The sequence below is a fragment of the Geotrypetes seraphini genome, chromosome 12 (genome assembly GCF_902459505.1).
Source record: "Geotrypetes seraphini chromosome 12, aGeoSer1.1, whole genome shotgun sequence".
NCBI classification, from domain to species: domain Eukaryota; kingdom Metazoa; phylum Chordata; class Amphibia; order Gymnophiona; family Dermophiidae; genus Geotrypetes; species Geotrypetes seraphini.
In genome coordinates this window covers 33,924,251-33,940,212 of record NC_047095.1, presented here as the reverse complement: position 1 = coordinate 33,940,212, position 15,962 = coordinate 33,924,251, and the positions used below count along the sequence as shown (strand labels likewise).

Below are 15,962 nucleotides of genomic sequence, written 5' to 3'. Positions count from 1 at the left end.
TACAGGCTATGGAAAGACTTCAGGTTCATTGCTTGGTTATGGGCAGCAAAATCTGCCTCTTTAAACCAAACTGTATCCCGGTATACTTAAATCTGCAGCCAAACCTGCCAGGCACATTCTTGAGATGTGAAACATTGGGCTCCTTTTACTAAGGTACGCTAAGCATTTTAGCGCATGCTAAACACTAACGCGTGCATGTTAGTCCATGGACGCGTTAGCGTGGGTGCATATTTAGCGCGCACCTTAGTAAAACAGGGGGGTTGGCTCGCGCCTTCCACTGTGGCATTGGATGAACATACAAAATATTTCTAATAAATAACGACTCGACACAATTATTTTTGTGGGGGAGAATGAAACTATGTGCCCCTACTTTTTATAAATCCCGTATGTTCCACACTAGTAAACTATTTGCAAGGAGCGTCATGGAACATAGATGGAATTACAAAACTACAAAGTTAATCAAAGTTACAAAGAAGTTCCAAACAACATGTAATTTGAGACACATGAAATTCTGGAACTCGGTTTAAAACAAACATCTCATTACGGTGGAATCAAATAACAGATTTTTTTTTTTTTTTAATTGTAAATAAATTCATATAGGGTTTTTTTCTTTGTTTCCAAATTTGGTAAAGATATTTTATGTTGAAGGTAAGCTGCAGCTTTAAGTGTTGAGTGATTGTAGAGCTAAACATTATACGATCTTTATCCAAACAAGAATTTATTTATATATAATCCTTCAAGCCTTGCATATAATGCAGCAGCCTCACAGTGGTCAGTTTCATTGCAAAAAATGTCACTCCATCACTCTAAAGACATTTCTATAGATAGGGCTTTCTAGGAATACATACAATCTGAATCTCCATGATGGAAGCTATTCAGTTTTTTTGTTTTGTTTTTGATTTGTTTTTTTTTATTCCCCTCCTCAAAAATGTTTTTTTTGTTTGTTTTTCTTTTGCTTGCCTGTTTGTTTGTTTTTGGCCTGAGCAAAACTGTTATGTCTAGTCTACGTGTGTTTCTGGCGATAGAAAATACATTTTTAATTTTTATTTCCATAAAACCATTTTCAAACCAGAAGAGAGAGAGAAGAATTTTGGCTCAAAAATAGCATGGAAAACCAGAAACAAGAGGGGGCCCGCGCTTTGACGCTCAGCTGTTTGCCTGCCGGTTTTTGCTGTGACCCCCACTCGCGGCAGTGTCTATTCATCCCCCAATGAAGGCATGTACGGATGCCAAAACTGGGATCCTAGTTGGGACAATCCAGGAGCGTCCTAGCTTTAGCTACACTTCACCAAGATGGATATTATGGCCTCCTTTTACGAAGATGTGCTAGCGTTTGTAGCGCACGCAGAATTTTAGCTCACGCTAAACCCGCGCTACACTTCTAGAACTAACGCCAGCTCAATGCTGGCGTTAAGGTCTAGCGTGCACTATTCCGCGCGTCAAGGCGCTAACGCACCTTTGTAAAAGGAGCCCTATGGTATAAACTTTTGTCTATTTTTATCACTTATTTATTACTGACTGATATTGATTGATATTTTGACATCTCTTTTGCCTCTTGTTTCTGGTTTTCCATAAAACCATTTTGTCATAAGTGACCCTTTTTTAAAAATTAATTTCTTTTCATTACCGTAGCAGTTAAAAGATATTAGCCATGGAAGACCTCCTCCCATTTCATACCAAATACTTACACTTTGGTGTAATTTCTGGGACCCGTGCTCACAGAAATTCCTAACATTTCTGCATTTTAATCTTCAATCCCATGATATTTTGTGGGCCGAGATCCTAATGGCCTTTTTTGGGGGGGTTCATTCAGTGCTGTCACTGTGACTGATGCAGACTGCAGGCTGCAGGCAAATTTTGACCTTCAGAGGCCTGGGGCAGTTGCTGGCAGACAATTATAAGTGCAAAAAAAAAAACTTACATGAAGTAGCAAAACGAAGGCTTTATTGCTAGTAATCTGATTTGCTGAACCCTTGCTTCGACTAAGTTACTGAGAAGCATCGTAATTCATCCTGTTACAATAAATCATTTTACTTTCTTTTATATATCAGCTACTTTTAGGCCAGATAGCCTGAGCAGACAGACATGATGTGAGTTGTCCAAAGTGAGTCATTCCACCTGCTGTGTCTATCGTGTTTTTGGATGATGCTTGTGGGGCTCTGCTCCTTTTAGTGTGAAAGATGGCTGTCCTTGTTTAACACAAATTCTTTGTGTCCATTTTTCTCATTCTTTTCTTTACTTCATCTTCAGAAAAGGAAACGTGTAAAATCTATTTCACTAGTTGCTTGCCAGTATGTGGGTTTGTTGTATATTCAGTTTTATGTGATCTATGCCTTTTAAAAAAAATTTAGTGTTGTTTAGGACAAATCCTGTTTTGTGTTTTATTTTCTAAATCAGCTTTTCTACTTAAATTACCATATTTTCACTCATATACCGCGCACCCATGTAAAACGCGGACACGGGTATAGCGCGCGGGGAACAGAAATTTATGTAATAAAATTTTAATATAGCGCGCACACGCGTATACCAAAACCTCCTCCCGCCTACTCCGAACCGGCATCCTCCCCCCCCGCTCGCGTCACCTCCCCCTCCCCCCTGATCCGAGATAATCTGATCCAGCATTCCCCCTGCAAACCGGCATCCTCCCCCCCGCTCGCGTCACCCCCCTCCCCCGCGATCCTACATCCCCCCAGCACCGCAAAGACAACTCTTACCCGATTGGGCTCCGGCACCAGCACCAATGCACAGCATGTGCCAGTGCCCGAAGATCCTCCCTCGTTGGGTTGGGCTGGGCTGGGCGGTGCGAGAGAGATCCTCCTTCTTCCTGTGCCGGGCTGGACTAGGCTTTGAGCATTTGCGCATGCTCAAAGCCTTCTGGTCTCACTCTCTCCAGAAGGCTTTGAGCATGCGCAAATGCTCAAAGCCTAGTCCAGCCTGGCACAGGAAGAAGGAGGATCTCTCTCGCACCGCCCAGCCCAGCCCATCCCAACCCAACGAGGGAGGATCTTTGGGCACTGGCACTGGCACATGCTGTGCATTGATGCTGGTGCCGGTGCCCAATCGGGTAAGAGTTGTCTTTGCGGTGCTGGGGGGGGGATGTAGGATCGCGGGGGGAGGGGGGGTAACGCGAGTGGGGGGGGGGGGATGCCGGTTCGCAGGGGGAATGCCGGATCAGAATGAAAAAAAATTTGTACAACGCGCGAACACGTATAACGCGCATGGTTATGCACGGTTTGTAAAATCGTGTATAACGCGCGCGTTATATGCGTGAAAATACGGTAATTGTTTTGCATTGCTTATGCAAGGGCCCGAGAAGTGAATCATTCCTCAATGGAGGACTCAAAAGTCGACAAAATATGTATTTTTAAAAAATTTAATATTTTGATAGTTTATAATGCATCTTTCCCACAAAGCATGCAATTGTTTGCAGGGAGACCTAAGACAATTAAATGTCTGAACTGCTTCAAGTTCAATTTTGTCCTGAACTACATTAAAGAAACGTGTGTTTAAAGACACTGAAGTAAATAATGAGAGGGGGGGTATGCGATCACCAAATCCTGTTCCTTTTCTTTTCCAGGACATTCACTGAACAATGCCAGGGATACAAGTGCCATGGATACTCTACCGCTAAATGGTAATTTCAACAACAGTTATTCACTTCGTAATGGGGACTATAATGACAGCGTGCAAGTTGTAGACTGTGGACTAAGCCTGAATGATACTGCTTTTGAAAAAATGATAATTTCAGAACTAGTACACAACAACCTACGGGGCGGCAGCAAGAACCATAACCTTACGCGCACACTGCCACCCAAAGCTGTTATGGGTGGCAGCAGTAGTGAGGATGACGCGATTGTAGCAGACGCTTCGTCTTTAATGCATGGCGATAACCCGGGATTAGAGATTCACCCTAAAGAGCTCGAGGCGCCTCTCATTCCCCAACGAACTCACTCCCTTCTGTACCATCCGCAGAAGAAGGTGAAGACCGAGGGTACCGACAGCTATGTTTCGCAGCTCACAGCCGACGTCGAGGATCACCTACAGTCCCCGAACAGAGACTCGCTTTACACAAGCATGCCTAATCTGAGAGACTCTCCTTATCCCGAGAGCAGCCCCGACGTCGAGGAAGATCTTTCACCCTCCAGAAGAAGTGAGAATGAGGACATATACTATAAAAGCATGCCAAATCTCGGAGCTGGCCACCAACTTCAAATGTACTATCAAATAAGCAGAGGCAATAGCGATGGCTATATTATTCCTATTAATAAAGAAGGCTGCATTCCTGAAGGGGATGTTAGAGAAGGACAAATGCAACTAGTCACAAGCCTTTAATAATGAATCAAAGGAATGCTAATGGCCACATGCAGATATTAAACAAAAGCCTGAATTGGCAGTCCAGGAAGCCTTCACCCTCCCCGTCATATCTTCTGGAGGCAATGATTCTGCTGACTCATGGCTCGCCCATGCCGGAGAGGATCGGACCTTGCAGTTCTGTGAAACTTTTTTTTTTATAGAGCAAAGACTTTGTACATACAGAGTATACAAAAAAAAAAAAAAAAAAAATTATTATTTGTTACAAAGAGATACCAATAAGGTATTTAGGATATCTTCTGCTGCTGACTTCATGAAATTGTGAAAATAGAAAGTCCTGTTCGGCCATTGTTTTGCAGCAGTTTCAGAACTAAATTTGTAAATATGGCTGCGCCATTTTTTGTAGACCTACATTGTATTATATACAAGATGTAGGTTCTAAAATCCTGTGGGACAAACTTACTGTACCGTACTGTTCCTGATAAGACTTGCAAAAGCAGTAGAGATCTTGCAGTTCGCTGCAAACCTAAGGCAAAGATTGAGAACAAGTCTAACCACTAGCAATCAAGCCACAGGCCTTATTTCATATAGTTTCTCGACTGTACAATAACCTCTTCTCAAGAGAAATGGCTAAAGAAATTATATTTTGTTCTATTGCTAGAGTAAAAAAAAAAAATACATTTGTGGCCCAACTGAATTGTAATTATCATTAAAAATTTTAAAAGAGTTTGAAGAAAATATTGTGGAAAAATCTCTTGGTTGCATATTTTGAGACCTTTTTTTACACTGTTCATAACAGTATGCTAGACAAGTTCTAAACGATTTCACCTCTTTTCACTGTAAACAGTATTCTGCTTTTCAAAATGAGTTTTGTTGTTTTCATGTTTCTTATTGCCAAAACAACATGCGTTTATGGCACTGTATCACAACCTCTGCTGAAGGCACCACCTAGCCAGTGGATTTCCAGTGTCTCTAGAGTGTATTCATAGTGGTAAACCTGAGAATATGACTGGCTAAGTGGGCCTCCAGGAAAGGGTTGAGAAGCATTGCATTATGGGAAGAAAACGGAAGCCAGTTACGCCGTGATTTGCACAAATTAAGAGAAATTTAGCAGAGATTATAAATCATTTCATTATGAGTTCTTTAACGGGAGAACAATAAAGGCACTGATGGTTGAGCAGACACATTCTAATGTATAATCAGTGCCTGATTTTATTTTACCTTTTTTTTCCCATTTTATAAGGTGAAACCAATGCAGACAAAAGACCCCCTAAATACGCATCCATATTTCTTCTGCCAATATTTAGGAATTAATTTATTTTATGATAAAATTTTAATGAAGTGTAAATTTCCAGCAAAATTCAGCTTTTTTCATCTTTGTGTAAACCTTGTTAATAATGAGCCCATCACTAATATACCATGTAAAGTTTAACACCTGTTTGAGAGCAAATAAATGTGAATTTTTTTTTTCAACTAGGATAACATGTGCTTTATTACATCGGAACTATTGAGTGTCTCGGTGTCCAGCCTGCTCCCATGTTCTGTGTAGAGCTGTTCCTATCGCATTTTCCTGTAAAGACGGGGAAACAGATGCTGACCACGTTCCCCCAAATTCTATAAAAGCTGCTAAAAATTGCATGTATGCTCAATCTACGTGTGTAATTTAATTGACTAATGGGTTAATTAGCAACAATAATTGGGACCTCAAGCAATTGGTGCAAATTTGAATTCATTAAAATGTGTGCATGTATATGTGGGTACGGGACCCGTGTGTAAATTGTGCACGTGGTTCCAAAAATATGTTGTGGCTATGGGAGAGGCAGGGGCAGGGCGGGGCATGTTTCAAATGGGTGTACATGGCTGCACCTAAAGTTAATTGTGGTTCCCAGCGTCTAACTTTGAGCACCATTTATATTTATAGAATAGTACTAAGTGCTATATTCTTGCTTATAATGATTTTTAGGTGCCAGTTGTAGAATATAGCGCTAGATGCACTAAAGATACCAGTTGGATCGCTGTTGGCCGATTCTCCAGCAGCGATCGATAAGGTGTCAAGTTTGCATTCAAACGTAGCCAATCAATTTCTCAGTGAGCGATTGACACACATGTGCAGAGCCCTAACAGCAGTGACAGGGGAAGCAGCCTCCTGTTACTGCTGTTAGGGCTTCTTCTTTTTTAATGGCACAAATGTGTGTGTGTTACACACGCACAATCTGTCCCATAAAAGAAAAAAGCCCCCCCCCCCCCCGGGGCCAGGCCCCCCCTGCGCCAGGCGCCCCGAGCCACCGTCTCCCCTCCAAACCTCCCAAAATGGCAGGAGGATTGCCTAATCCCTCCTGCCACGCAGAATACCCCTGTGACATGCCCCTTCCCGCACCAGGAATCTTGAGCCACCATCCCCCCCGAACCCAAACAAAATGGCAAGAGGGATGCCCAATTCCTCCTGCCACACAGAACACCCCCGCGTCAATGCTCCCCCTCCCCCCCGGCACCAGGAACCCCGAGCCACTGCCCCCAACCCAGAAAATATGTCCGAAGGGATGCCCACTCCCTCCTGCCACCGGATGCACCCCCCCCCAAAAAAAAAAAAAACCTCCCTCCGTAACTTTTAAAAAAGTTGAGAGTAGGAAGCCTGCTCTGAGACTCCTGCTTCAGGCTACCAGTCCTAAATGACTGAATCAATCAAGACCTTTGGCCCCTCCCCTTGCATCCCATGATGCACCGGGGAGGGGAAGGTCCATCATGTAGGACTTGATGGCCTGAAGCAGGAGCCTCAGAGCAGGATTCCTGCTTCCAACTTTTTAAAAAGGTACTGGGGTGGTTTTCGGTGGCATGAAGGAGTAGGCATCCCTCCTGCCGGTTTGGGGGGGGACAGTGGCTTAGGCGTGCCTGGCTCAAAAGGGGTGGCAATTTTCTCTCATGCTGCATTTCTCGAGAGTCATCGGAGGTGGGGGACAGTTACCCACAGGTCTAGACCAGTCGGTGTTTCCAAACGCTAAAACTCCATTTTTTCTTTTTTTTGGGGGGAGTAGCCAAGCGACATTAATGCGTTGATCACTTGGCTACTTTGCATGGGGTTTTAGTTAATTTGCATGGCTGGATCGGAAAATGGCCAATTGAGCGGAAAAACACATGGTGGGTCGTTTTGTGCATCGGGTCGGTAAAAGCAATCGTCGCTAAAGCTGTGAAAACAAGTTTAGTGACGATCGCTGACTTTAGTGCATCTAGCACATAGTCCTTTATTTTTATTAAACAGGGATAAGTGTGCATTTATATAGGCATAGCCCTATAGTAACTTTTTCTTTTAAGGTTATGCTTTCTTTTTCCCCTTATGATAGTTGTATCAATTATTGCTTAAAATTCATGCTTAGTATACTCACAGAAGTTGCCTTTATTATACTGAGGAATTTTCCTTTTGAAAGCAAAACTTCAGGAAATTGTTTTGCTATCGTTTTGTTCCCTGCATGCCTCATGTTTTCCATTAAAGATAGTAGCATTTCATAAGTTGTGCATAAACACTACAGAATATCGAATCGCAGTCGGTTTCTAATTGCTACAATCAGAGCCTCACAGAACAATGAAATAAAAATGTTGCATGCATAATTCTCATTGGAATTAGTTCATCAGTTAATAAAAAACCCTAAGCGCGCATGCGCCCTTAGGGTTTTGTGTTCCCTGCCGCCGTGATCTGTGGCCATGTTCTGTTTTAGAACCCGGCGGCAGGAAACACTCTGGCCACTCCCCTCATCCCACCCTCACTCACCAAGTGCTGCTGCTGGAGGAAGCTGCAGGCAAGCTCTCTCCCAGCGGCGCCAGAGCCGCAACATCGCTGCCCGATTGCCGGCCGCAGTGGCCACCGCTGCTGTGAAACTGCCCAGTACTGCTGCCGACGCCGCTCTTCAAATGAGCCTGGTGAGGATAGCGGCCGCCTGTAGCAAACTTCGCAGGCCGCTCAGCACCTCAGTAGCACGTTTCCTCTGACGTACGCGATCGCATCAGAGGGAACTTGCTACTGAGGTGCATAGCGGCCTGCGAGGTTCGCTACAGCTGGCCGCTATACTCACCAGGCTACAAACGAACATGCTGGACAGGGGGAGAAGGTAAGGGGCGCTGATGGGCCGGGGAGCAGGGAAGAAGGACAGGGGGAGCACGGAAGAGGTGCTGTTGGACGGGGGAACAGGAAAGAGGGACAGGGGGAGCACAAAAGACGTGCTGATGGACGGGGGAGCAGGGAAGAGGAATAGGGGGAGCACGGAAGAGGTGCTGATGGACCGGGGGAGCAGGGAAGAGGGACAGGGGGAGCACGAAAGAGGTGCTGATGGACCGGCGAGCAGGGAAGAGGAATAGGGGGAGCACGGAAGAGGTGCTGATGGATCGGGGAGCAGGGAAGAGGGACAGGGGGAGCATGGAAGAGGTGCTGATGGATGGGGGAACAGGAAAGAGGGACAGGGGGAGCACGAAAGAGGTTCTGATGGACCGGGCAGCAGGGAAGAGGGACAGGGGGAGCACGGAAGAGGTGCTGATGGACCGGGGGGAAGGGAAGAGGGACGGGGGAGCACAAAAGAGGTGCCGATGGACTGGGGAGCAGGGAAGAGGGATAGGGGGAGCAAGGAAGAAGTGCTTATGGACGGGGGAACAGGAAAGAGGGACAGGGGGAACACGAAAGAGGTGCTGATGGACCGGGGGGAAGGGAAGAGGGACAGGGGGAGCACAAAAGAGGTGCTGATGGACTGGGGAGCAGGGAAGAGGGACAGGGGGAGCACAGAAGAGGTGCTGCTGGACACGGGGGACATAAAAGGAAGGGAGAAGGGCTACTGCTGGACAGGGGGAGGTGGTAGTGGACAGCGGAGGAAAAAGAGACAGAAAGAAAGACAGACAGAAAGCAGCCAAGGAGAGAGAAAGACAGACAGACACATCTATTTTAGCACCCGTTAATGTAACGGGCTTAAAGACTAGTCAGTTAATAATATATTTCTAGGTTCATTGAAGGGACTGGCTGTGTCATTTGTGTTAAAGCTATTTTTAATGTACTGCTATATAATCCATAAAATATTTTTGTTCAAATGCAGGGTAATTCTATAAGAGGCAAGCCAATATTCAAGTAGTCATATGGTCACACATGAGCAGTGCCCAATTCAGGTCGCAAGTACTTGGCAGAAACCCAAATAGTACCAACATTCCATGCTACTGATCCCAGGGCAAGAAGCGGCTTTCCCCATGTCTATCTCAATAGCAGACTATGGAGTTTTCTTCCAAGAACTATCCAAACCTTTTTTTTTTTTTTTTTTTAACCCAGATTTGCTAACTGCTGTAACCACATCCTCTGGCAACAAGTTCCATAGCTTAACTATTTGTTGTTAGAAATATTTCCTTCCATTTGTTTTAAAAGTATTTCCATTTAACTTCATTTGAGTGTCCGCTAGCCTTTGTATGTTTTGAAAGAGTGAAAAATCAATTCACTTTTACCCATTCACTTGGGATTTTGTAGACCTCAGTCATATTCCCTCCCCTCCCCCACACCTCAGCTATCTGTTTTCCAAGCTGAAGAGCCCTACCCTCTTTAGTATTTCCTCATATGAGAGGCGTTCCATCCCCTTTATCGTTTTTGTTGCTCTTCTTTGCACCTTTCCTAATTCTGCTATATATCTTTTTTTTTTTTTAGATATGGCAATCAGAATTAAACACAATACTCAAGATAAAGTCACACCATGGAGCAATAGGCATTATAATAATATTAGGGCTCCTTTTACTAAGGTGCGCTAGCATTTTTAGCGCACGCATAAGATTAGCGTGCACTATAGGGCGCGCTAGCCAAAAAATTACCGCCTGCTTAAAAGGATGCGGTAGCAGCTAGCACACGCAGCATATTGGCGGGAGCTATTCCGCGCATTAAGGCCCTAACGCACCTTTGTAAAAAGAACCCTTGGTATTATTTACCCATTCTGTTTGCTTTTTTGAACAGCGCTTCACACTGGGCAGAAGATTTCACCATAGTATCTTAAAATGATACCTAGATCCTTTTGGTTCCTATATAGATAAGATAGGGTTAGGTCAAAAATCCTTCTAAGCAGACTGTGCTAAAGGAACAGATGTAGACTAATGCCAAAAAATTATTTTCCGGATTCTGTATATGGCACCCACATCTGGGTTCACTAGAAAAACATAGGAAGCACCTCTGGGTGCCAAAATTTGTGTATGAATCAAAGATGCACATGCAAATGAATTAACTAACAAACTAGTAACTAGCAATAAATTGATAGCTGATAATTATTGCAGTTAATTGACATTAATTGGGTTTTGTGTGTGCTAGAGTTATCCAGAAAAACCTAAAGTTGGAAAAACTGTGCAAATTGAAGTTTTTCCCATGAATTTGATTGTGCTTGATCAGAGAACAATTTTTAAAAGCCTTTCCTGGGGTCCCTTAAAGCCACTAATTGCATAAAGCTCTGTTTTTCTCAAAATTTGCTATTATTTTTGTTTAATGGAACAAATTTCTTGGTATTGTAGCTCTCAGCAATGATACATTGATAAAAATACATTTTTCGGGCTGATTCTGTATAGGACGCCAGTCTCGGTGGCCGCCTAAGAAGCGGCTGGGAATCATGTACCCTAAACAAAATCATATCTATCCTAAAGGACAGATGCTTAAACCCCCACCCCTGATTCTAAAGCTGGCACCCATGTCACAGGCACTGGTTAGAGAATCACGCCTTAGCCTGATTGCAAAGATAGATGGCTCAGCTGCTTATCTTTGCTGAGGGATCCCTTGACATCAGCTGATCCAGCAGGACTGGAGTCCTGCAGGCTCAGCTGTTCGCAGGTGAAATACCCCTTCTGTGGTCAGCTGAGCCGGCTGCGGCAGCGAACCCCTATTACCCACCACCAAAATCAGCAGGATTGATGCCCACTCCCTTCTTCCACCAACTTCCCAAACCCCCGCCAACCCCCAAAGCACCATCAGCAGGAGGGATGCAACTTCCTCCTACCAACACACACCCCTACCGACACCCCCCCCCCCCTTGCATTGTAGCTTAACAGGAAGGATGCCCACTCCTTCCTGCTGACACCTCTGAGTCTCAACCCCCTGAACCTCAACACCCCCCCGACACCTCTAAGTCCAACCCAGCACCCCCCACCCCCTCCGTACCTTTGTTGAAGAAAGTCCAGCCAGAGGGATGCTTATTCCCTCCAGCTGGCAGGCCTGCCTCTTCAAAATGGCGAGTCTTAGGCATCAGGGCCTTGGGCGTCCTTCCCGTTGCATCCTGAATGCAATAGACTTGGCCTAAGACTGATTGGGCCAATCAGAGTCTTAGGCCACACCCATTGTTTTCAGGCTGCACAGGGAAGGAGGCCTAAGGCCTATCCCTGTTACATCCCAGGATACATTGGGAAGGGGGAGGCACACCATTTTGAAGAGGTGGGCCTGCCGCACGGAAGGAGTCAGCATCTCTCTGGCTGGTCCGCAGGGCTCGGTGCTCGGGCCGCTGCTATTTAATATATTCATAAATGATCTAGAAACAGGGACGAAGTGCGAGATAATAAAATTTGCAGACGACACTAAACTATTTAATGTAGCTCGGACTAAGGAGGACTGCGAAGAATTGCAAAGAGACCTGAACAAACTAGGGGAATGGGCAACGAGATGGCAGATGAAGTTCAACGTTGAGAAATGTAAAGTATTGCATGTGGGAAGCAGAAACCTGAGGTACAACTATACGATGGGAGGGATGTTATTGAATGAGAGTACCCAAGAAAGGGACTTGGGGGTAATGGTTGACATGACAATGAAGCCAATGGCACAGTGCGCAGCGGCCGCTAAGAGAGCGAATAGAATGCTAGGTATAATCTAGAAGGGTATTACTACCAGAACGAAATAAGTTATCCTGCCATTGTATCAGGCAATGGTGCGTCCACATTTGGAGTACTGCGTCCAATATTGGTCGCCGTACCTTAAGAAGGATATGGCGTTACTCGAGAGGGTTCAGAGGAGAGCGACATGTCTGATAAAAGGGATGGAAAACCTTTCATACGCTGAGAGATTGGAGAAATTGGGTCTCTTTTCCCTGGAGAAGAGGGGATATGATAGAGACCTACAAGATCATGAGGGGCATAGAGAGAGTAAAGAGGACAGATTCTTCAAACTTTCAAAAAATATAAGAACGAGGGCATTCAGAAAAGTTGAAAGGGGACAGATTCAAAACAAATGCCAGGAAGTTCTTCTTTACCCAACGTGTGGTGGACACCTGGAATGCGCTTCCAGAGGACGTAATAGGGCAGAGTACAGTACTGGGGTTTAAGAAAGGATTGGACAATTTCCTTCTGGAGAAGGGGATAGAAGGATATAGATAGAGGATTACTGCACAGGTCCTGGACCTGTTGGGCCGCCGCGTGAGCGGGCTGCTGGGCACGATGGACCACAGGTCTGACCCAGCGGAGGCATTGCTTATGTTCTTATGGTCTTTCTTCACCAAAGGTATGGTGGGGGGATCGGAGGTGTGTGTGTTGAGGTTCAAGGGGTGAGGTTTGGGAGGTGTTGGCAGAAAGGAGTGGGCATCCTTCCTGCCAGGCTACAATGTGGGCGGGGGTTTAGGGGGTGTTGTCAAGAGGGAAAGGGAATGGAACTTGTATACTACTTTTTAGTAGTTATACAACCACACTCAAACCGGTTTACATACAGGTACTTCAAGTATTTTCCCTATCTGTCCTGTAGACTCACAATCTATCTAATGTACCCGGGGCAGTGGAGGATTAAGTGACTAGCCTAGGGTCACAGGGAGCAGAACGGGTTTTGAGCCCACAACCTCAGGGTGCTGAGGCTATAGCTCTAACCACTGCACCACACTCTCTCCTGGGCATCTCTCCTGCCAGACTACAATGGGGGGGAGGAGTCATGGGGGTGTTGTCAGGAAGGAGTGAATATTTCTGCTGCTAGACTACAATGAGGGGGGAGGTGTCGGTAGGAGGGAGTAAAAATCCCTCCTGTTGATGGTACTTTGGGGGTTGCCTGCGGTTCAAGATGGTCAGCAGCAGGAGGGAATGGGCATCCCTCCTGCAATTTATGGAGTGGGTGCTGGGGGTCCCCTCCTGCAGCCAGCTCAGCTGATTTTGGCAGGGGTATTTTCCCACAATCAGCTGAGCTAGCAGGATTCCCTGAAGCTGCAGCTTCAATGATGCCTGCTGGCTGATCGGGGATTCCTTTGCCACGTTCAGCAAAGCCAGCCACATCTACTTTTAGGTTTTGAAATATAGGCCAGTATTTTGCTAGCCTACATTTCAGGCATCTGATGCAACTCTAGGGAGACACATAAGGATGCTTAAACTAGCCCAAGGCTACTTCGGGCGAAACCATGCCCAGCCTTGGGTGAGCTTAGGTGTTCTTCACATTTCCCTAGACCCACAACAAATGCCTACAGTATAGGCGGCCTGCCTTAGATAGCTTTTTTTAAAAAAAACATGCATCCCAATTTGTTGCCAGATGACAATAAGACATGGCAGAATAGTCTTTAGCAATACCAGGGGCACCCCAGGAAGGTCATGACTGGTTGTGGCTAACACAAAATCCCTACAGCTGGTCATTTCTTAAGTGACATGACTGGATGATTAATGTAATGTTACTACTTGGACACATGATAACCATTGACCAATCACAGCACTCCATTGATAGAAAGCTGTGTAGCAAGTGGGCTTTGGCCTACCACCACCTACACTCAGGACGCCTGTTTATAGAATCAGCACCTTTATGTCAAGTATGTTTAATTGCAAAAAAATAAATAAAATCAGTACAGTAATAACACTAGTGTCTCTAATATGCTTATTATAACAATGGGATTGGATTCCTCAGAACCCCACTAATACAGTGTTAACAACTACAAAAGAATAGGAAAATATTCTCCAGTCACCAAATAATGATAAAAAGACATTTTATGCAAAAAAATCTAGCAGTAGTTTGTTAAATGAGCCTTCAGAAATCTAACATATGTCACTAATAGCTAAACACGTACACTTTGGTGTAGTCATCTACCAATGGCGTTCCAAACACAGGAGATATTGAGTGACTGACATTTCATCTGTTTTTTTAGTTCACCTCGACCCTACAGAAAGTTTATTTTGAAACATGCATGTCGGGAGAGGTGGTATAGATCACTGGTTCCCAACCTTGTCCTGGAAGACCACCAGGCCAATCGGGTTTTCAGGCTAGCCCTAATGAATATGCATGAGAGAGATTTGTATAAAATGGAAGCGAGAGGCATGCAAATCTGCTCCATGAATATTCGTTAGGGCTATCCTGAAAACCCGATTGGCCTGGTGGTCCTCCAGGACAGGGTTGGGAACCACTGGTGTAGATGACAATTAAGAATCTACTGTGAGCTAAGTAGGTAGATTAATTTTATGGTTGAATAGAAAAAGGAAAATAGCTATAAAAAGTTACAAAAATATGAATAAATAACAAAATAGTGAAGCTAACTGCTTTTTTGAGAAAGAGTTTCATAAATAAGTTTCAATAAAAGATTGGACTGATGGAGACTTTAGCTGCCAGTTGTATGAAATGCCTGGCTGCATTCTGAAGGTCCATACAAAAATCTCTTATTCATGTAGCTGCTATATGTAAAGCAGTGTACATTGAGCTCTATATAAATGTGATAAGGTTTCAGTATGAATAATTGGTATTATTCATATGTGGATATATATTTGAGTACTAGGCACCTGGGCCAATCAGGCCTTAGGATTAGTGGGGATGGGCGGACCCGCTATGCCTAAGGCCTGATTGGTCCAGGCTTCTAGAGCCTGGACCAATCAGGCCTTAGATTTAGCGGGGATGGGCCGGGAAGGGGCGGGCCCGTCTCATTTCCACGAGGCGGGCCCCTCGGCTGGACGGCAGCAAGACCCGTCCAGCCGACCAACATGTAAAGGTTAGTTGGGGGAGGGAGGTTAGTTTTGGGGGTGGAGGGGGTCATCAGGCTTTCCGGCAGGAGGACTGGGCATCCTCCTGCCCGCGATTACCAGTTTGTGGGGGAGGGGGGTTCCAGTGGGGTTCCGGCAGGAGGACTGGGCATCCTCCTGCCCGCGATTACCAGTTTGGGGGGGAGGAGGGTTCCAGGGGGGTTCCAGCAGGAGGACTGGGCATCCTCCTGTCGGCGATGGGACAGGCGGCCACGACCGCAGCCGCTATACTTATTGCAGCAGGGAGATCCCTTGCTGCCATAAGTATAGTGGCCGCGTCTAATTTAACCTGATTCTCTAACCGGCATCTGTACCATGGATGCCGGTTACAGAATCGGGGTTTAGTGTAGGAACGATTCTGTATAGGACACCTCTCCTGGGTGTCCTATACAGAATCAGGGCCTCAGTGTCTTCTTGAGATAGCCTGCAACAAGGTCCTGAGTGCAGTGTGAGGTCTTATTGCAAAGAGTTAAACTCCATTGCAGGCTTTATGCTAGTTCAAGAAGACATTGAATGCTTGGAATGCCAACGGTGTGTAGGTGTTTACCTATTAGTGAAGTATATTAAATTTCTTTTATTTTCTACAAAGTGCAGATATTGAAGGTTAATTTAATAAAATACTGCTAGATTTTATGCATAAAATATCTTTTTGTCATTATTTGGTGACTGGAGAATGTTTTCCTATTCTTTTGTGGTTGTTAACACTGTAT

General features: G+C 45.1%; 1 protein-coding gene across 15 annotated transcripts in view; it reads left to right on the top strand.

Annotated features, from left to right (window-relative positions):
* Positions 1-5,784, top strand: part of ADGRL2 (adhesion G protein-coupled receptor L2) — a 419,013-nt gene extending 413,229 nt beyond the window's left edge. For 10 of the 15 annotated variants that reach the window (XM_033915829.1, XM_033915831.1, XM_033915827.1 and 7 more), the window contains one exon: positions 3,578-5,784. In XM_033915829.1, the coding sequence (XP_033771720.1) occupies positions 3,578-4,332 (755 nt within the window). In that variant the 3' untranslated portion in view covers positions 4,333-5,784. Of the gene's footprint in view, positions 1-2,051; positions 2,105-3,577 lie in introns of those variants that run through there. The other 5 variants (XM_033915835.1, XM_033915836.1, XM_033915837.1 and 2 more) reach the window with 3 other exon arrangements.
* The last annotated feature ends 10,178 nt before the right edge of the window (positions 5,785-15,962 follow it).